The sequence below is a fragment of the Chlorocebus sabaeus genome, chromosome 8 (genome assembly GCF_047675955.1).
Source record: "Chlorocebus sabaeus isolate Y175 chromosome 8, mChlSab1.0.hap1, whole genome shotgun sequence".
Classification (NCBI taxonomy): domain Eukaryota; kingdom Metazoa; phylum Chordata; class Mammalia; order Primates; family Cercopithecidae; genus Chlorocebus; species Chlorocebus sabaeus.
In genome coordinates this window covers 98,433,481-98,456,684 of record NC_132911.1, presented here as the reverse complement: position 1 = coordinate 98,456,684, position 23,204 = coordinate 98,433,481, and the positions used below count along the sequence as shown (strand labels likewise).

The 23,204-nt window shown below is 39.7% G+C and overlaps 1 protein-coding gene across 7 annotated transcripts in view; it reads right to left on the bottom strand.

Annotated features, from left to right (window-relative positions):
- Window positions 1–432: 432 nt before the first annotated feature.
- ESRP1 (epithelial splicing regulatory protein 1) overlaps window positions 433–23,204 on the bottom strand; it is a 69,843-nt gene continuing 47,071 nt past the window's right edge. For 2 of the 7 annotated variants that reach the window (XM_008001113.3, XM_008001114.3), the window contains exons 14-16: window positions 15,427–15,577; window positions 10,743–10,852; window positions 433–1,971 (exon numbers count right to left, since the gene is read on the bottom strand). In XM_008001113.3, the coding sequence (XP_007999304.1) occupies window positions 10,778–10,852; window positions 15,427–15,577 (226 nt within the window). In that variant the 3' untranslated portion in view covers window positions 433–1,971; window positions 10,743–10,777. The remainder of the gene's footprint in view (window positions 1,972–10,742; window positions 10,853–15,426; window positions 15,578–23,204) is intronic. The other 5 variants (XM_008001116.3, XM_008001115.3, XM_008001118.3 and 2 more) reach the window with 3 other exon arrangements.

Sequence of the window (23,204 nt, the reverse complement as noted above, 5' to 3'; positions counted from 1 at the left end):
TTTTTTTTTGAGATGAAGTCTCGCTCTCCAGGATAGAGTGCAGTGTCATGATCTCGGCTCATTGAAACCTCCGCCTCCCGGGTTCAAGCGATTCTCCTGCCTCAGCCTCCCAAGTAGCTGGGACTACAGGCACCTACCATTGCACCCGGCTAATTTTTGTAGTTTTAGTAGAGACGGGGTTTCACCATCTTTGGCCAGGCTGGTCTCAAACTCCTGACCTCGTGATCCATCCAACTTGCCTCCCAAAGTGCTGGGATTACAGGCCTGAGCCACCATGCCAGGCCATCTTGAGTACTTTTACCATTGATAGCTTTTATACATAAGTTTAGAGAAAAACCCTATCACCACCTTAGGAAGAGATGGCTTATCTATGTACTTCCATCAGTACCATAATTCTTCTAATAACAAAACAAAATAAAATAATAGCAAACATTGAGATTAAACAGGCAAGTTTTATTATCAAATGTCAACGCTACAAAAACTCAGTAGTATTGTAGTAAGCATTACTGCCAATCTTAAAGTCTTTCAGAGCTTTGGGCAGATAGCATCTTAAGGCATCAAGTATACAGAAATTTCTTTTCGATCTTAAGTGCCAGTTATCACCAATTTTCACAAAAACCTTTTTGTTTTTTCTTCCTATTGCAGTTAAAGGGCCATTTCCGGTCAGCTGAAGAAGAAAATGTTTGCTTCTCCCTTTAAGGTGTTAAAGTAATGCACAGAAAATAAAAATAGCAGCCATATAAATCTGCACGGCATTGCATTCAAGCAAAGGACAATATGAGTAACTTAAAGAAATATCCACATTCAATGCACTTAATGAAATCCTGTTTTCTTTGGAGTTACATGAGGCAGCAGTACTAGCTAGTGTCCAATATTGCACTTTTATAGCATAAACACAGCTAAACATAGTGTTAAACACTGACAGCATCAATACCTGTTCTAACTGCATCAGTGTTTACCTCTCAGTCTAGCATGCTGACTATAGTCCTATGCTTTAAAAGGTTATAATTATTTGACAGTTAAGGCATTAGAGAAAAAGGTTTAAGGCTATCATAATATATACAAGCATTCACTTCTGTTCAGTTAGTATATCGTTTTCTAGAATACACTGTTCAAATTGTCTCACTTCTGGGATATTAAAAACTATGGAATTTCTCTTATTAAAGTCCAAACCATCAATAATGAAAAAAGTACAATATAAAATAATACATATGAAGCCACAATATTCAATTACAGTTCAAACTAGAAATTACTAACTACAGGTAGCTGCTTCATTTTTGGTTTTGCATTTTGGCCCCTAGTTCATTATTTACAACTGATACCTGCTGAGAAAAAGATCCAAACTTTTAAACTTTGTATGTTTTGTGGAGGGTGCACAATTTCTTCTAATTTATCTTCAGGAGTTTAAAAATGTATTTTAATTTGTTTTTAATTATTAGATATCATCATGGCCAAGAGACTGGGAAAATAACAATTTTATTCATTCTCCTAAGATTGTGATTTTATTATTCTAAGACCTTACGCTTGAATTACTTAGCAAGAAGGCATGATTATGCAGAAGACAGGAAAATGAAAAGAGCAGGAATATACAAAAATGAAACTTCCTTAACAGAGTTCATGGTGGAGATAGTAGACACTGGTGGAGTTTTTATCCAAGACTTAAAACTTAGGAAACACCTATGATGCCACTTTAACTGGAAGTAATGGAGACATCTGATTCCAAATTCACATTTTAAATGCCTATTTGCAATCAGCAAAGGGCCAGGTATGCTGCATGCTGCTTGCTATAAGGATTTGGCTTCACTGGCTCAAATGTTTTCACTCCACCAAAAGACAAGGCACAGGCCCATTTGTCCAATCAAGTTTGCTGAAAATACTGACTGCAGCCTGAGTGTAGACAAACTTCCCCTGAATTTGCTAGAAGTTTTCTTGTGTCTGGCAGTTTCAAGATCACCATACATCTTTCAAACACTGAAAAAAAAAAAAAAAAAGTGATAAAAGGAAATGTTATAGTCTCTAAATGTCATTCTCAGCAGCCACCAAAATGATTTCAAATTCCACAAGGACAAAAAAGCTTTAAGATGGTCCAAGTTATTATTTCACACAGACATAGTTGGCATTTACATGGCAAGGGCTTTGGGAGTAGAGCACTAGTCAAGGAAGTTTCCATGGTTTACACAGTAGTTGGCATTCTGAACCACTCCTACCCTTTGTAGTATCATGTGTTTAGTTTAACATGTATGGTTGCCAACTCCCTGCTCAGCTCAGCTCCTTTCTGGAGAGACTATTTCATTCATTCCTTAGAGGTTCAATATCATTACCAAAATAAAACCATTTAGACAAAATTTTAAAGTTAAATTCTAGTATAAGAAATTCCAAATAATTTCTAAGACACTTAATAAGAAGCAGTAAGGGGCCAGGTATGGTGGCTCATGCCTGTAATTCCAGCACTTTGGGAGGTCGAGGCAGGCAGATCACCTGAAGTCAGGAGTCTGAGACCAGCCTGGCCAACATGGTGAAACCCCATCTCTACTAAAAGTACAAAAATTAGCTGGGGGTGGTGGTGCATGCCTGTATTCCCAGCTACTTGGGAGGCTGAAGCAGGAGAATTGCTTGAACCCAGGAGGTGGAGTTGCAGTGAGCCAAGGTAATGCCACTGCACTCCAGCCTAGGCAACAGAGCAAGACTCCATCTCAAAAAAAAAAAAAGCAATAAGGCATGACATATATGCTCTATGTGCCCGTGACTAGTTGATAATTAGCACCTTTATATGGATCATGGATAAATTTATTTCATCCCCATATACAACCTAGATTACCATGTTATCCCCATTTTAGAGAAGGAAAAACTGAAGCAAAGAATGATTAAGTTAGTAATGGGCAGATGCAGGATTTAAACTAATACAGATTTACTTATATAGCATACAACCTTAAAATAAGAATAAAATAAGAACTTTTGGTAGGCATTATATACTTTTTTGAAACAGGGTCTAGCTCCGTCACCCAGGATAGAGTATGGAGCGATATGGTCCAATCATAGCTCACTGCAGATTTTTTTTTTTTTTTTTCCCCCAAAAAGAGATGGGGCCTCGCTTTGTCACCCAGGCTGGAGTACAGTGGTGCGATCAGAGCTCGTTGCTGCCTCAAATTCCTGGGCTTAAGGTATCCTCCACCTCAACCTCCTGAACAACTGGGACCACAAGCACACCACTATATCCAGCTAATTTTCAAATTGTTTATAAAGACAGATTCTCACCATCCTAACCAGTCTGGTCTCAAATTCTAGGCCTCGAGCAATCCTCCTGCCTTGACCTCTCAAAGTGCTGAGATTACAGGTGTGAGCCACAGCACCTGGTCCTAGACTAAATCGAAAAAAAAAAAATAATAATAATAATTATATATATATATATATATTAGAGATGGGGTCTCCCTATGTTGTCCAGGCTAGTCTCAAACTCAGCCTCAAGTGTTCTTCTTGCCTGGCATAATAAAGTGCTGAGATTACATGTGTGAACCACCACACACGGCCGTTATGCATACTTTGACATGTAAATGAAAAACAGGAATGTTTTAGACTGCCGTCTTATTTCATATGGCCAGTATGAAATATCTAATGGAGTTTTACTGCTTAACAATGAAACTGAAGACTCCTAACTGCTAGCAAAAGAAGAAAAAAAAAAAATCAGTCTCAGAAGGACATGAAGATTAATTTATTTCAAGATTAAATTTGCTTTAATAATACAGATTCTACAAATGGTACAAATGTAAAATCGGGTATTTAAAAAACACAGAAATACTGGTTAGGATGCATCTTTTAAATGTGGTTTCCAAAGTGACCACAATTTGGCACTCAGTTTAAAATACCACACGCTGAAAGGCTTCTCCTTTGATACTAAACTGAGATAAGAAAATCAATGACCCAACACTATTGATCAATATCTATTTTACCCCTCTTTTGGCAGTAGCACCTGAATTTAAAACTGCCCTATCACCTAATCTCAAGCCCCTAAGAGGCAGTTATACCACTGAGCCAAACAAGTGGCCCAGGCATGGCCAGTTAGAGCCCTGCATATCCCAGGTCGTTGTGGTTTCAGGGATGGATGTAAGCCAGGCCAGTGAAGGCCAAGTGTTCTAGGAGTATCTCAGAGAGTAAGCCTGGATGAGCAAACCCTTGGATCCAGTTGTATCAGTCAACCCTGGGACTCTCAGTTATTACAGTCAATGAGTACCACCTTCTTCATTCCTAGCACATTTATACTAAGAAATAGCATCTTTGTAGATGCTGAAAATTAAGCCTTCATATTCTGATAAAATGTGGAAATGCCAGGAAAAGTTAAACATTTAGCCTTCTCAAAATGCTTTTTAATCCCAGTGGTATCCAGTGGAGTTTGACTGTGTAACAGTGAAACTGAGGCTGGGCACAGTGGTTTACACCTGTAATCCCAGCACTTTGGGAGGATGAGGTAGGCAGATTATGAGGTTGAGATGGAGATCATCCTGGCCAACATGGCGAAACCCTGTCTCTACTAAAAACACAAAAATCAGCTGGGAGTGGTGGTGTGCACCTGTAGTTCCAGCTATCGGGAGGCTGAGGCAGGAGAAGCGCTTGAACCCGGGAGGTGGAAGTTGCAGTGAGCCGAGATCACGCCACTGTACTCCAGCCTGGGCAACAGAGCAAGACTCCATCTCAAAACAACAACAACAACAAGAAACTGCAGACTCCTAACTGCTAGCAAAAAAAAAAAAAAAAAAAAGAAAATTGATCTCAGAAGGAGATAATGTTTCCTCTTCCCCTTTAGCTATAGCAAACACTTAAAGATAGTTGAGAATTACAACTGCAGACATTTACAAATCTGATTTCCCTTTCAAATAAGATCTGTGTTAAAACATGTTTTTATTTTGTAATACACTGTCATTAAAGTATTACATACAAAGAAGTCTTTAAAGATATCTTGATTTCACCACTGGTGCTATATGCTACAGAATGAACTTATAATCCCTTAAAAACCCTGCAATTCTGCAGCCAGACATGGTGGAGAACACCTGTAATCTCAGCTACCAGGGAGGTTGAGGTGAAAGGCTCACTTGAAGGCTGGGTGCAGTGGCTCATGCCTGTAATCCCAGCACTTTGGGAGGCTGAGGCGGGCAGATCACGAGGTCAGGAGATCGAGACCATCCTGGCTAACATGGTGAAACCCCATCTCTACTAAAAATAGAAAAAATTAGCCAGGCGTGGTGGTGGGCGCCTATAGTCCCAGCTACTCGGGAAACTATAAGTACTTCCTATGTGTTTTTACTGTTATTCTGGACTCAGATTATCTAAAATGGAAAAACTAAGATCTCATAAAAAGTTTGTTCTTTTTAATCATCTTACACAATAACTTGCAACATAAAGTTACAAAATGATCAAATACACAGTTTTTATATTTTCATGTAATTAACTGATAACCCTCCAGACAGAGGTAAATACTGTGTTATTTTTGCATAAAATTTCTCAGTAAGAATTTCTCTTGTTATTTAGAAAGTTTATGTAATCTGACCTCTTTAGAATAGATCGTACGGAAGGCATAGAAAACACACTCATCAAAACAGCAAAGCCCTGTTGCTCAAGGCTGACAGTCCAATAACAAAAAGGGGAAAGATAACACTGATCAAAGTACTGCACTCCAGCCTGGGCGACAGTGAGATTCCATCTCAAAAAAAAAAAAAAAAAAAAACCCCAAAAAGAAACCCTATGTCCCTATGATTATTGTAATCACAACAGCAGAAGTTATGTATTAATATGAAACTTTAGTTTGTAAAACTTGTTTTCATTCATTAACTCTCGCTCTGTCGTCCAGGCTGGAGTGCAGTGGCACGATGACAGCTCACCGCAGCCTCGACCACCTGGGCTCAAGCCATCCTCCTACCTCAGCCTCCCGAGTAACTTGGACTATAGATGTGCATGACAACACCTCTCTTTTAATTTTTTGTAGAGACGAGGTCTCACCACATTGCTCAGGCTACTCTTGAACCTCTAGGCTCAAGCAATCCTCCATGCACAGGTATGAGCTACCATGTACTAGCCAAAATATCATTAATAGATTTAAATCTGGGGGCTGACGTTGCCTTTGAGACCTAACAAATACAAACCTTGGAACTTGGCCAGGCACAGTGGCTCATGCCTGTATCCAGCACTTTGAGAGGCTGAGGCAGGCAGATCACTTGAACCCAGAAGTTCAAGACCAGACTGGAGCAACATAGTGAGACCTTGTCTCTACAGGGACCAAAAAAAAAAAGCCAGGCATGGCAGCCTACACCTGTAGACCCAGGTCCTCAGGGGCTGTGGTAGGAAGATTACTTGAGGTCAGTAGGTTGAGGCTGCAGTGATCCATGATCCTGCCCCTGCACTCCAGCCTGGATAACAGAGCAAGACCCTGTCTCAAAAAAACCCACAAAAAACAAAAAACTTTGGAATGTAACAGTAAGTGGAGAAAAATACCCTTTCTGGCCATCTGAGGAAGCATTTCTTCCAGCCAGATGCCCAGTCTCTTTCCCAGAAAGGTTTGTGGGCATCTTGAATGGCTAAATGAGGCATATCTCCAACATCTCCAGTGATTCAAGGGGATAGTCAACACGTGTTGGCTGGGTGGATGGGACAAGGCAAGAGAAGACAGAATAGTGTGACCTCTTTATCAGACCTTGTTGTGGGTGTTAGCTGTGTTTACCTGATCCTATAGACAGCCATGAGATCGTTCTCTCAAATTTTTTATTTTATTTTTTTGAGACGGAGTCTCACTCTGTCACCCAGGCTGGAGTACAGTGGCGTGATCTCGGCTCACTGCAACTTCCACCTCCCTGGTTCAAGCAATTCCCCTGCCTCAGCCTCCCAAGTAGCTTGGCTTACAGGCACATGCCACCACACCCAGCTAATTTTTTTCTATTTTTAGTAGAGATAGGGTTTCACCATGTTGGCCAAACTGGTCTCGAACTCCTGACCTCAGATGGTCTGCCTGCTTCAGCCTACCAAAGTGCTAGGATTACAGACATGAGCAACTGCACCTGGCCCTCTTATTTTTTTTTGAGTTGGAGTCTTGCTCTGTCACCCAGACTGGAGAGCAGTGGCGCGATCTCAGCTCACTGCAAGCTCTGCCTCCCAGGTTCACGCCATTCTCCTGCCTCAGCCTCCCAAGTAGCTGGGACTACAGGCGCCCACCACCACACCCGGCTAAGTTTTTGTATTTTTAGTAGAGATGGGTTTCACCGTGTTAGCCAGGATGGTCTCGATCTCCTGACCTCGTGGTCCACCCACCTTGGCCTCCCAAAGTGCTGGGATTACAGGCGTGAGCTACTGTGCCTGGCCCTTTTAATATATTTTTAAAAATATTGTTAGTTTCCTGTCACTGCTATTACCATAAATTGGGTGGCATAAAATAAGAGGTATTCATTCTCTAACAATTCTGGAGGCCAGGAGTGAGAAATTGTGTCAGTGGGGCTGCGTATCCTCTGGAGGCTCCAGGGAGCAGTCAGGTCCTTGCCTCTTCCAGCTGCTGGTAGCTGGGAACACTCCTGAGCTGTGTCAACGGCTCTCTCATCTCTGCCTCCCTGGTCACACTGCTGCCTCCTCTTCTGTATGTGTCTCTGTCTGATTTCCCTCTGCCTCTTTCTTACACAAATGATTGTATCTAGGGGCCAGCCAGATAATTCATGATCTACTTGTCCTCTCAAGAACCTCATTACAGCTTTTTCCATAGAAGGTAATAGTCACAGGTTCCAGGGATCAGGACGTGGATACATCTCAGGGTCCACCATGCAGTCCACTGGAAGCAGTTTGCCATGCTACTGTTTGGTTAACAGAAAAGAGTCCTCAGAGTGAAGGCAGAAGGCGTGGATCTTTTTGTCAGCTTCATCATTAGCTGTATGACTTGTGGAAGTTGCCTAACCTCTCTGGGTTTCATTTCCTCATCTGTCAAATGGGCCCATGATGCCTCCTTGCAGGGTTATGCTGTGTCTCAAATGAAACTGTGGATGTAAGTACTTACAAAAGCATGAGCCACTCGGTTATGATGATGAATTTGATACTGATAAGGAGGTGGTGTGTATATATATATATATATATATATATATATATATATATATAAATAAAAACAATACAAGGTTAAGGGGAAAGAAACAAGGTCCAAAATTGCATGAGCATATAAGAGGATGAAAGGAAGTATTTATTATGCTTGTTTCTGGGTGGTGGGATTATTAGTGACTTCTTTATACCTGTCTCTCTGTTCCAAATTCTTTGCAATGAGCACCCAATACTTTTATAATCCTATCTCCTAGAGTTGGTAAGATAATTAAATGAGATAAGTTATGCCAAGTATTTCACACAGTGATCTATCCTTTTTTTTTTGTTTTGAGACAGGGTCTTGCTCTTTGTCACCCAGGCTGGAGTGCAGTGGTGCAATCATGGCTCACTGCAGCCTTGACCTCCTGGGCTCAATTGACACTCCTACCTCAGCCTCCAGAGTAGCTGGGATTACAGGTAAATGTCACCACACCTAGGTAATTTTTTTGTATTTTTTTGTAGTGACAAGATTTCGCCATGTTGCACAGGCTGGTCTCAAATTCCTAGAGCTTAAGTGATCTGTCCACCTCGTTCTCCCAAGGTGCTATGATTACAGGCATGAGCCACTGCTCTTAGCCTGATCTGTATTTTTAAAAATTTGTAATATAAGGGCACCTGACTTTATTATGATGAAAAGATGCAGACATCAGGATTAGAACACAGCAGCCGATCTGTTATTCTGTCATGACTCCAAATATATAAATATAGGGTAAAAAACTAGAGGTGGTGAGTAATGGTTCATAGTCAGTTTAGGACATTTCTGGTATAATGTCAAAAGCTTCCATTTCTAGTCATTTCTTATTCAGTATACTCATTTAAAAATATAGACTGTGTTAATCAAATTCATAGACAACATTGTGTTCAACAATGAACACATGAAAAGAAAATACGGACCAAAATGGATATCGACAGGCTAGAACAATGTATTCTCACCACTGAGACAAAGACTAGAGAACACCCATTACCACTGCAAAGCATTCGTACGTGACACTCCTTGGTAGGACCAAGTACCCTGAAACCTCACTGAAAATGACAGATCTGAAAAAAATCTTCACTTCTAACTTAGAACTGGGGTTTCCACACTTCAGAGCAAAGGGCTAAGATGCAAATTCTTATTTCTCAATGATGACAAAGTATTGGCAACCTCATTTCCAGTTTAGAAACCACATGGTTAAAGCCCACAGGGTCCACAGCCATGAAAATGTTAACGGAATTGGGCATGCCAGCATGCCAACTTCAAAAAACTCAACAATCAAAAATGAATAAAAACCAGTATCAATTCCTGAACACATCCCTACAACTACATCTCCCAAGAAGCCTCAAAGAATGCCAGTATCCTTTAAGAAAAAGATTGTGGATTAATGGGGATTGAGGAGAAACTGGACTCAAAACATTAATCTAGAAGACTATTTTCAAAGAAACTTATCAGGGTTCCTGTTGTCTACATTTAGTTCTAGAAAAGGAAAAAGACATGCAACAAAAAACCTTCCAATCATCTTGGATTAAAGCACATGTAAACGTATGCCCAAATCTACTTAAACACATAATGCTAAGTGAAATAAATAAGCCAGTTACCAAAGGACAAATCAATCTGCTTAGGACTACCTAGAATAGTCACATTCATAGAGACAAGGTAGAATGGTAGTTACCATAGGCTGGGGAGAAGGAGCAATGGAGAATTCTTGTTTCATGGGTACAGAATGTTAGTTGGAGAAAATGAGAAAGTTCTGGAGGTAGATGGCGGTACCTGGTTGCACGACAATGTGAATGTACACTTAATGCTACTGGACACTTTAAAATTGTTAAGTTTTGTTGTGTATATTCTCCAACAATCTTTTTAAAAGAGGAAACAGGAAAAATATACCCAATCCAAAAGAATCACTACATGACTCAGTGATTATACTCCTGGGTACACACCAAAGATAATTAAAAACAGATATTCAAATAATTATGCGTGAGTGCTCACATCAGCACCATTCACAATAGCCAGAAAGTGCAAACAATTAAAATGCCTATCAGTGGATAAATGTCATATGTCCATAAATGAAATATTATTCAGTCATAAAAACAAATGAAGCATTAACATGTGCTACAAGGGTGAACCTAAACAGATAAACACAGAAAAGGTCACATGTATGATTCCATTTATATGAAATATCCAGAATAGCCAAATCCACAGAGACAGAAAGCAGATTAGTTGCCAGGAGCTATTGGGAGAGAGAACAGGGAGTGACAAAAATGTTTTAGAACTACATTGAGGTAGTAGTTGCACAATGTAGTGAATATATTAAAAACCACTGAGTTGTAAATGAGTTTAAAATGGTTAATTTTATGTTATGTAATTTTTACCTGAATTAAAAAAAAGAATACCCAACTTGTACTCCACATGAGAGATAGTAAATGAATGTCCAAAGGGAAAAGTCTTCCCTTGCCCCACAATAACAACTCTGATCCATTAATGTTGCTTAGATTCTATGTGCCTAGATGACAAACTTAATTCTAGTCTCCATTCCTTCCAGGATATCTGATATTTTATATTACACTGAAGAAAAGAAGGATTCTCTCAGTTGATTTCTAAATGCCTTCAGAATCTTGATCTCTATTTGTTTGGCCCTTTATAATTTAACTTGCACATCATAAAGCCTTACCTTCTTTTCTGAGGATGTTCTAACTGCTGGGGCCCTTAAATACAAACCCATTCTTTGGGTAGAGTCCTGGCCTGGTCATTTGTGTGTATAAGTCCATCCTCGGTTGCATACTAAAACGCAAGTTAAAACAAACAGGATCAAAAGACGGACAAACTGTCACTATGGATAATATTTCAACTAAATAGATCTACCAATGAAAGTACAGGACATTTAGACAGGAGGAAACAAACACAGGTACAAGCCATATACATATCTATTAACCCAAATCTTTATTTCTTAACATGTTTATATACCATAAGAGTCCCTTCTAGGATGGACATTAGATTGAAAACATGGATTACACACACACACACACACACACACACACACACATATTGGTCTCTTAGGAGACCAATTTCTTCAGATCTTGCATAGTACTGTTTTCATGCTACTGCAAGTATGATTAAATATCAAATATTTGAGCACTAGTTATTTGCAAGGCATTGTACAATAAGCCCAATACCCAGTATCTCCAAACAACGCAGTGAATTTTAGATAGCATTAGATGTATTTATAATATCAGTCTTATTCTCCCAGTAGGGCAGCAAGTAAAGTTGCTAGGAGTGAGAGGTCCAAAGAAACAATCAGTACTTGAAGAGAAACAAAAACTCGCATCTATTGAAAATGTAAAAGGCATTGACGGTAAAAGGTAGTACAAAGAGCAAATGAAAATGTTAAAGGACTTGTGTAAGGATACCTGAGTGTCCATTCAGTATGAAAAAGTATTATCTAAAATATACACACGTTTCTTTTACGGACCAGAATGACATCCTCATTATCAAGTATTTTCATGGTAGTTTGTAAATCCTTGGTCTTTCTGGCTTTACCTCCACCCCAGATGAAGTATGGAAGACACAAAGAGTAGTTTTTTGTTTGTTTGTTTTGAGACAGAGTCTTGCTCTGGAGCAACCAGGTTGCCAGGAACAACCACACCTGGCCCTCTTATTTTTTTTTTAATCGGAGTCTTGCTCTGTCACCCAGGCTGGAGTGCAATGTCGCATTCTCAGCTCAGTGCAACTTCCACCTCCTGGGTTCAATCACTTCTCCTGCCTCAGCCTCCAGAGTAGCTGGGACTACAGGCGTGCACCACCATGCATGGCAATTTTTTTTTTATTTTTAGTAGAGACAGGGTTTCACCATGTTGGCCGGGCTGGTCTTGAACTCCTGGCCTCAGGTGATCCACCCGCCTCGGTCTCCCAACGTGCTGGGATTACGGGTGTAATCCCAGGCCTAGAGTAGTTTTATGTAAGAAATTTTGTTTTGAGACAGGGTCTTGCTCTTTGTCACCCAGGCTGGAGTGCAGTGGTGCAATCATGGCTCACTGCAGCCTTGACCTCCTGGGCTCCTGCGCCTGGCCTAGAGTAGTTTTATGTAAGAAATTTTGTTAAAGGTTGGGGGAAAATACATAAAAAATTATATTTAAAGATAATTTATAAAATTATATATGCCATTATTACATCAAGATATATATTTTTAAGAGACAGAATCAGAGACCATCAAATTTCTTCAGCTTCAGAATAGATAGAAAAGAGAAAAATAGGCCAGGTGCGGTGGCTCATGCCTGTAATCCGAGCACTCTGGGATGCGGAGGCAGGCAGGTCACAAGGTAAGGAGTTCAAGACCAGCTTGGCCAGCATGGTGAAACCCTCTCTCTACTAAAAAAATACAAAATATTAGCTGGGCATGGTGGCACGCGTGTAATCCCAGCTACTTGAGAGGTTGAGGCAGGAGAATTGCTTGAACCCAGGAGGCGGAGGTTGCAGTGAGCTGAGATTGTGCCACTGCACTCCAGCCTGGGTGACAGAGTGAGACTCCGTCTCGGAAAAAAAAAAAAAAAAAGAAATTTTATTTACTCAACCAATTATTGCCTGGAGATTTGCTTAGTTATTATATAATTACATAATTATATAAAATAACTAGAAATAAAATTAAAACCTCCCATTAAGCCAGCAACAGCAATATATGCACTCTCGGTAAACACAGATTACCCTTAAGTGAACAGTTTTTTAAAAATGTCATCCGCTGATTTTATCGTCTTGGTTGCCAAATCTAAAGAAGATGGAACCCCATAGTGAATTTAACTGAGAACACGAAACAAGAAGGCATGGACTCTTCAAGATAGTAGAAAATACGCGTTTTATGTAAGAATGATACAAAATTGGGTTAGGTGTAAAGATTTTTGAGTGCATGCATTACGACTGCCTCAAAGCTCAGATTACTTATCAGAATAATCTGATAGGTTGAATTAGATAACTGAAGTTCCTATGTAATCCTAACTCACTGTTCCAGTTCATAAATTCCAAGCACTTCAGAAACGAAGGCCAAATGCCTTGAGATGAAATAATATTGCATAATCGTTATTTTTCTGGTTATACTGGACAACTCTATTTCAACCTTGAATGGTTCTAAGAAGTTACTAAAAAGAAAAACTGCTACAGACTGAAGTTATGTTATCTCAATTTTGAAGAATGTGAATCTTTTAGTCATAAACATAGAAATAATCCCTATTGCATGGTTGTGGTAAAATAAATACCCACAAATGCCAGCCATGACACTTTTTTTCTGAGATGGAGTCTCGCTCTGTCACCCACGCTGGAGTGCAGTGGCGTGATCTTGGCTCACTGTAACCTCAGCCTCCTGGGTTGAAGCGATTCTCCTGCCTCAGTCTCCTGAGTAGCTGGGACTACAGGCGAATGCCACCACGCCTGGCTAGTTTTTGTCTTTTTAGTAGAGACAGGGTTTCATGTTGGTCAGGCTGTTCTTGAACTCCTGACTTCAAGTGATCCACCTGCCTCAGTCTCCTAAAGTGCTGGGATTACAGGTGTAAGCCACCATGCCCAGCCGACACTCTTAATAATAAAGAGCAATTTTGCTTCATCTCATTACTAATTTATATGTAAGGCAACCTAATTCTATTCAGTGTGAATGTAAAAGTTTGTTAGTCTAACAAACGAAAAAGAAATTAATTGAGCTGAGTACTAAAACCCGAAACTTTCTTTGAACTTTCTTCACTAGGAAAACAATGGAAAAAATAAAATACATGTCAAAATGTTTTCTCCATAATAAGCAACCTTTTCAATAAGTTTTCAGTAAAATCTTCCTTTTATAATCTAACGAATCAGACAGGAAGTTTAAAAAGTAATTTTTTTTTTTTTTTTTTGAGACAGAGTCTCGCTCTGTCACCCAGGCTGGAGTGCAGTTGCGCAATCTCAGCTCACTGCAAGCTCGGCCTCCTGGGTTCATGCCATTGTCCTGCCTCAGCCTCCCAAGAAGCTAGAACTACAGGCACCCGCCACCATGCCTGGCTAATTTTTTGTATTTTTTTTTAGTAGAGACAGGGTTTCATTAGCCAGGATGGTCTCGATTTAATGACCTCGTGATCCACCCACCTCAGCCTCCCAAAGTGCTGGGATTACAGGCGTGAGCTATCACACACAGCCGAAAAAGTAACTTTTTAATCCCTTTCAAAGTCTTCTAAAGGCAGCAAAATTGCTAAGGGAGGAGTATCTACTGACCTCCACCTTCCTTCAGCTTTTCACTATGAGCCATAGATTTTCTTTGTCAGAAAGTGTCCTTTGTATGTTTAAAAGCCCCTGAGAAAATGATAGCCACTTGGTAAGTTTGGGCCGGTAGCATCACCCCTGAGATAATTTTAGCTGAGATCACAGTCCTCCATGACTCATAGATGCCAAGCTCGTAAACCCATTGTAATCATCAATTAGCCTCTACAGACACAACCCTTGTAATGCTGTACTGAAAATGCTCAGGGCTATTTTAGAATGTGACTATTATTCCGAAAACAGCTTCTCAACTCTAAAGACTCAAGAAACGTTCAGATCTAGGAGGAAAGAGGACAGTTTTTGCTATTAGTACAATAAAAAGACTGTAAGTCACTTAGTTTTTAGACATGGCAGGAAAGAAGGAATTCAAGACTTAGGTAATTATGTGACTTGAGGAAAGAAAGGTATCTGCTTAGATGGGATGACAATGTTCACTGTTAAAGAACTCTTAACTAAAAGTCATCTCATTCTTTAGCATATTTGAGAAAACAGCTGATGGACACAGACTGAGGTAGAAAAAACTGCCAAGAGCAAACATTAGCGTCACAAGAATAAATATGAAAGGCTCGCCAAACACCTGAGAGCTCATTCTAAGGTGTTACCACTTAAAGACTCATGAGTCTCCTAGGAGTTAGGCAATTTTTTTTTTTCTTCAGGTTATCCAGGGGCCTCTGACCATGTTTAAATACTCACCTTTAAAATCCGTGTTTAAGTACTTATTGGTTTAGTCAAGGATTTGACACTTGACTTTGAATAAAACCCCTTAGCCAATCCTATTCTAGATGTAAACACTTATACTGCTGCATGCCCTCAAGAGCTTTCCCAAAGTAGCTCACTTTTCAAAAAGTAACTAAAAGATTAAGTTGGAAGACTTAAGACAGCATGGAAAAGCCTTAATTTTTGACAAGGGGATGAGTCTGAAGTTGGTCCCCACAGTGACTCCAGATCTATTTGTTTCCATAAGCAAATCCATTAGCATATATACATACACAAGTTTCATAGAATTTGTTTCTTTCCTGGCTGCATTCTTTAGGTAAATCAACTTAATAAGGGCACTGAGGATTATTCTCCTTCAAGCTACTGACCTGGTAACCTTGGAAGAAGTTAAGAATTTCCTTAACTCCAGTATTGTAGGCCAGGCCCTGCATTCTGACCACCGTGCCAGGCTGTGGAGGGACACCGCTAAGATTAGCAGCTGTAGGGAAGTAGCCAAGACTATTAGGCGAACCTGGGGGGCTAAAGGAAGAGAAAGCACAGTGAACCAATAGGAATAGACAATGTTGAATACTTACTATAAAAACATTAGTTACTTAAGGAAACAGAATTTCTCAAGGCAACCTTTCTTATACTTCTCAGAGCTGTCTTTCCTAAGACAGGTGAAAACCACAGCAGTTCTGTCTCACGTTACCACAAAAGCCAAAAGTTGAAAGGCAGTGAGATTAGAGCTTAGTGCAGAATTACATACAGGGCTTCCTCACATCCCTGAGATTCTTAAGAGGAGAGGAAGGACAGAAGTAAGCCTCATGTCAACTCCACCACAAAGCACCACTTCCGAGGCCCAGCTCTCTGATGATTCACAGGCTAGCTACCAGGAACACCAAGGCATGAAGAGGCACGCATACAAAGAACTAATGGGAACCACAGCTACGGAGACCAAAAGTATCCAAAGTGATTGCACCAAAGAATAAACTGTCTACCCATATGAGCATGAGGAATAGCACAGCAGTACTACAGCGAATCAAAGTACTAGAGTGCCCATTATTTATATTTTCTTGCCTTTTAAAAAATGGGGGTAGGAGAAGTTGGAAGGGATACATAAAAAATTAAATCAATCACCATTAACACAAGGGAGAAAATTGATCAATGGGTCTTCAGGTATATCTGCAACCATAACCTCCAAGGAACACCAGCCAAGTGAACACCCAACTTTATGTGACATCTCGAGTCATTACCATATTATGCAATTAGTTTCACCCTGTTCCCACCTAGTCTGTTTTCTACCTCAATTGGTGGCCATTATTAAAAAATTACTTTTATTACACAATTCATATTACATATGCAGTTTAATATAATTAAAACTCATAACTGAAAATATATAGGGAATTTTTTAAAAGTCATCAGTCTAAAGAGTAATATAGACTCGCAACTTAGGATTATTAACTTTTATTCATCTTTCTGAGTTGGTAATCGTCCCATTTCAAAGATAAACACATAACAGAAAGGACTAAAAGTCTTTGAGATTATCTGTCATACATAATCCTACCAGATGGCTTAATGAGAATGGAGTCAGATGTGCCTCCAGTCCCAGACTCTGTCTCTAATTAGCACAGCTACCTTGAGTAAGTCACTTAATTCCTTCATTTGCTAACTGGGGGGTAATCAGCACTTTCCTAGTTTCACAGAACTGCTCTTCAGCTTCAGTGACTTAACATATCAAATTACTTCATAAACAGTAAAAATGCTGTAACATTACTTCATTCTTGCTATTTTCATCACCATATTTCATTATTTTAAAAACAATGGGAGCCTGAAACTATTACTTGACATTAAGCTGCCCTTAACCTATTATGTTGCTAAAGCAGCGGTCTTTAACTAATTTGCAAGTAAGAATCACCAGTGGAGTTTTTGAGTTTTTTTGGGGTTTTTTTTGTTTTTTTTTTTTGTTGTTTTTTTGAGACAGAGTCTCGCTGTCGGTCCCAGGCTGGAGTGCCGTGGCCGGATCCCAGCTCACTGCAAGCTCCTCCTCCCAGGTTTACGCCATTCTCCTGCCTCAGCCGCCTTAGCTGGGACTACAGGCCCTGCCACCTCACCTGGCTAGTTTTTTGTATTTTTTTTAGTAGAGACGGGGTTTCACCGTGTTAGCCAGGATGGTCTCGATCTCCTGACCTTGTGATCCGCCCGTCTCAGCCCCCCAAAGTGCTGGGATTACAGGCTTGAGCCACCGCGCCCGGCCTTGGGTTGTTTTTTAAACAACTCTCTATTATGAGATACTACCCCAACAAATTAAAAATTAGAAACTCAAGAAAGCAAAACCCAGACACTGATATAAATATATTTTAAAGGCTACTAAGTGATCATAATGTGAGATTTTAAGTCAATTCATGGGCAACTATGAGACTAGAGAAAGAAGAAATGCTAAACTTTTGGTCTGAGTAGGACATTAGCCACTATTCAGCCATACCTCTTCATTTTCAGAGGTAGAAACAGAAGCTAAGAGTTTAATAATTTCTCAATGGGTCACATAAGTTACCTCTTGCCAAACTATAAGAACCACTCAAACTCTTGACTTCTGGTTCATTACTTTCCTCCTATACAACTAGTATTCACTCAAAGATGGTGTTTGCTCAGATAGATAGCAAGTCTAATACTCAAAGACCATCAGGACTTCTGCACAGATTTCATTACTGGTTACTTAGACTTTTCCAGACTAGATATAAAAGGTCATTTTCACAGCATATAACTTACTTTCACAGCTTTGTCCTGCCATATTCTATTCCATTTGCCTAAAGATCTCCTTCTATAAATTAAGCCTGAGGTCTCTAGTACTCTCAAAATATAATCAAGATAAAACCAGCCAAAGTAAATGTTGCACAACTAGAAATTTAAGGTTATAAATGACAATTATATTCCACATCTAAGGTACCATCTATTCTGATTAGGCTTAAATACAACACAATTTGGATTCTTACCCTTATTTTTCACAACTATGATTACCTGCTGTATACAAGGAACCATAAGAAAAATTTAAAAAGTCATATATCTACCTGACAGAGCATGAGAGTAAGAATTTTTCATCAACCTAAATTCTAGGCGGGGCACAGTGGCTCATACCTGTGATTCCAGCACTTTGGGAGGCCAAGGTGGGCAGACCACTTGAGGCCAGGAGTTCGAGACCAGCCTAGCCAACATGGTGAAATCCCATCTCCACTAAAAATACAAAAAAAAAAAAAAAGAAAGAAAGAAAGAAAGAAAAAATTAGCCAGGGATGGTAGCTCAGGGAGGCAAAAGCAGGTGATCATTTGAGGCGAGGAATGTGAGACCAGCCTGGCCAACATGGTAAAGTCCTGTCTCTAATTAAAAAAAAAAAAAAAAAAAATTAGGTCGGGCGTAGTGGTTCATGCCCGTAATCCCAGCACTTTGGGAGGGCAAGGTGGGTGGATCACGAGGTCAGGAGATCAAGAACATCCCGGTTAACACAGTGAAACCCCGTCTCTACTAAAAAATACAAAATTTAGCCGGGCATGGTGGCAGGTGCCTGTAGTCCCAGCTACTCAGGAGGCTGAGGCAGGACAATGGCGTGAACCTGGGGGGACAGAGCTTTCAGTGAGCTGAGATTGTGCCACTGCACTCCAGCCTGGGCGACAGAGCGAGACTCCATTTCAAAAAAAAAAAAAAATTAGCCAGGCATGGTAGCACATGCCTGTGATTCCAGCTGCTTGGGAGGCTGAGGCACAAGAATCACTTGAACCCAGGAGGCAGAGGTTGCAGTGAGCCAAGATTTGCTGCACTCCAGCCTGGGCAACAAAGTGAGACTCTGTTTCAAAACAAAAAAACCCCTAAATTCTAAATTTTAAGGTCTTTTGTGGATTACTGAAATAAGAATCAGCAATAATAATTTACATTATAAAAATGACAAGATAAAGACAAATATGAACTTATATGTAGAAAAATAAAGAATTTACTAAAAAACTACTAGATCGAGTAAGCCAGTTCAGCAAGGTTACATAAGATCAATACAGGGATAAATCAATTGCATTTTTATACACTACAACCACCAAAAATCAAACAATTCTATTCCCTATAGCATCAAAAATAAAAAAGCATTTAAAAGTGCAAGACTTGCACACTGAAAACTACAAACCATTGTTAAAAGAAAAAATCATCTAAATAAATGGAAAGGCAGCCCATGTTCATAAATGTAATTTTTTTTTGAGACTGAGTCTTGCTGTCACCCAGGCTGGAGTGTAGTGGTTCGATCTTAGCTCACTACAATATCCGCCTCCCAGGTTCAAGCAATTCTCGTGCCTTAGCCTCCCAAGTACCTGGGATTACAAGCATGTGCCATCACATCTGGCTAATTTTTGTATTTTCAGTAGAGACAGGGTTTCCCACATTGGCCAGGCTGGTCTCAAACTACTAGTGGCTTCAAGTGATCTGCCCACCTCAGCCTCCCAAAGTACTGGGATTACAGGCATGAGCCACCATGCCTGGGCAAGACTTAATATTGTTAAAATGGCCATACCACCAAATTGACCTACAGATGCAATTAAATAACTATCAAAATTCCAGCTGTCTTTCATACAGAAATGGACAAAACTTAACCTAAAATGTATATGGAAATACAAAGGATCCAGAATAGTCAACAAAGAAAAATTAGGACTTTTTCTTCACAAATTCAAAACGTACTACAAAGCTACAGCAATCACAACAGTATAGTACTAGCATAAGGAGAGGCATATAGACCCACGGAATGCAATTGAGAGATTCATCGTGCTTCTTCATGGTCTGTGATGCCAGCCCAAGTTGTCAGTATAATGAAACGAAACTGAGGCCGGGCGCGGTGGCTCAAGCCTGTAATCCCAGCACTTTGGGAGGCCGAGACGGGCGGATCACGAGGTCAAGAGATCGAGACCATCCTGGTTAACACAGTGAAACCCCGTCTCTACTAAAAAATACAAAAAACTAGCCGGGCGAGGTGGCGGGCGCCTGTAGTCCCAGCTACTCGGGAGGCTGAGGCAGGAGAATGGCGTAAACCCGGGAGGCGGAGCTTGTAGTGAGCCGAGATCCGGCCACTGCACTCCAGCCTGGGCGACAGAGCGAGACTCCGTCTCAAAAAAAAAAAAAAAAAAAAAAAAAAAAAAAAAAAAAAAAAAAAAAAATAATGAAACGAAACTGATGACACGGAAGCAGATAATTCTGCCACTTTTCTAGATCTTTGAGTTGCACATGAAATCTGAGGATGATCACACTTGTTTAACTTGCCTGTGAGGTTCACAACAATTTCCCCAGCTCTGATCTCAATGACTTCAAATTCGCCATTGTAACCATGCTTCATCATCAGTCAGAAACTGGACAACAACACTGGGGCACAGCCTTCTAAGAACCTGATGTTTGCCTTTCTTTTTGACATTGTTGATGCTCTTAAGAGCAATGGTCAGGACATTCATGTGCACCATTTTGATGGCACAAAAAGAGCTGGTCATAGATTTTTGATAAGAGTTACTAGAACACAATTTGATGTGGAAAGAGGTGTTTTCAATAAGTGATGCTGTAACAATGGACTATCAACACATAAAAGGATGACTTTATTTTTTTCTAAAGGGATGATTTTAGACCCTTACCTCACACCACACAAAAAATTAACTCAAATCGAATTATACCTAAACCTAAGAGTTAAAACTACAAAACACTTATAAAACATAGTAGTAAATCTTTGTGACCTTGGGTTAGATATCACACCAAAAGTGTAAGGGAAAAAAGAACAACTTAACTATCAAAATTAAAAACTTTTAGACTTTAAAGGACACTATCAAGAAAATGAAAAGACAACCTACAGAATCGGAGAAAATATTTGTAAATGATGTCTTATAAGATTTCATATTTAGAATATATGAAAAAAATTTACAAGTGAAAATAATCCAACTTAAAAATGTGCAAAGGATTTGAGTAGACATTTCTCCAAAGATGTGCAAATAGCTAAGATTCACATATAAAGATTCTCAAAACCAATGCTCATTAAGGAAATGGCAAATCAAAACCATGAGATAGCACACTCACACCCAAGACAATGGGTAAAATTAAAGACAGTAAGAATTGGGAAGGAATTACAGAAATTAGAACCTTTGTATGCTGTTAGTGGGAATGTCAAATGGTGAAGCCATTTTGGAAAACTTTTTTTTTTTTTTTTTTTTGAGACGGAGTCTCACTCTGTTGCCCAGGCTGGAGTGCAGTGGTGCAATCTCGGCTCACTGCAAGCTCTGCCTCCTGGGTTCATGCCATTCTCCTGCCTCAGCCTCCCAAGTAGCTGGGACTACAGGCCCCCCCACCACACCCGGCTAATTTTTTTGTATTTTTAGTAGAGACGGGGTTTCACCGTGTTAGCCAGGATGTTCTCGATCTCCTGACCTCGTGATTTGCCTGCCTCGGGCTCCCAAAGTGCTGGGATTACAGGTGTGAGCCACAGCACCCAGCTGGTTGGCAATTTCTTGAAAGCTAAAGTTACTGTATTATCCAGCAATTCCACTTCTACGTATATACCTAAGAAAACTGAGAACCTATGTCCACACAGAAACATGAATGCAAATGTTTGAAGTATTCTTAATAGCCAAAAAGTGTAAACAACTCTAAATAGCCATCAACTGATGAATGGATAAACCAAATGTGGTATGGCTCTACAATGATTATTTCACCATAAAAGGGATGATATATGTTACAATATGAATGAAACTGAAACATTATCTAGAACAGGAAAATCTATAGAAATAGAAAATGGATTGATAGTTGTTTAGGGATGAGGAGAGGGGTCAGTGAAGAGATAGACGACAGGCAAATGGGAGTTTCTAACTAATGGGCATAAGGTTTCTTTTTGGAGTGACATAATATTCTAAAATTAGACTGTTACATGATTACCTATAGATTGTAAAATTATTCTACAATTGTAAATTTTGGAACTCTGTAAATATACTAAAAATGACCGAACACTTAAAATAGGTAAATTTTATCAAATTACCTCAAAGCTGTAATAAAAATCATGTGTATTGACTTTATGGCAGTAGTTTAGAGAAATATAAGGATTAAGCACAAAATTTTCTAATCACACGCCAAGTAAGAATAAAAAGTTCATAAAAAAGTGCTATGCCAATTAGTAACTCATCTAAAGTTACGTTCAATAATGTCACTGTTTTAGATTCTTACCTCCATTATACCTTTATATTTCAGATTCTCAAGTGCCCAGTATTTATTAACATATCATATATACATGGTGTCAATAATGTAACTTGTACTCAAAAGATATAAAAGTTCAAAAATTGACAGGATGACAGAGGAACTGAAGGGTTAGGGACAAATGACCAAGTCAATGTAGCAGTGTATTCAAAGGTTCTACAGTTTTGGAGACTATACCACATCAAATAAACTAACAAGGAGACTGTCCTTGAGCTGGATAAGCAACCGTAGGGTTGCCTGAACAAAGAGCTGAAGGGATGTGAGGAAATGAAGGGAAAGAAAATAATACTAGAGGGGCTTTTCTAAAGGCTTGTATCCAGAAAACTATTAGAGCATCATAGTTGCAAAGACATTAATTACTTAGGATCACAGCCAAGGCTCCTTCAGTAAGCTGCACCAAGATCATGTTAGGAAATTACTGAATGAAATACATGAGTTAATATATTATAAAGTTGTCAAAGACTTCCTCCACTGCAGCACGTAATATCCTCTGTACATATATAGGTAACATAGGCCAGCCGTGGTGGCTCATGCCTGTAATCCCAGCACTATGGGAAGCCGAGGCGGGTGGATCACTTGAGGTCAGGAGTTCGAGACCAATCTGGCCAACATGGCAAAACCTGTCTCTACTAAAAATACAAAAATTAGCCAGGGTAGTGGGTGCTGCAGGAGACTGAGGCAGGAGAATCGCTTGAACTCAGGGGGCAGAGGTTGCAGTGAGCCGAGATCACAACACTGCACTCCAGCCTGGGTAACAAAGGGAGACTCTGTCTCAAACAAAACAACATATATAGGTATTAAGTTTTTCCAAACACAATGTAAATAAAAATTCCATTTCCCTGATAAGTTATGATCTTTTCCTTTAAATTATGAATTTTACCATTCAATCTTCCTTTGCTTTGACTACCTGCTCCCAGCC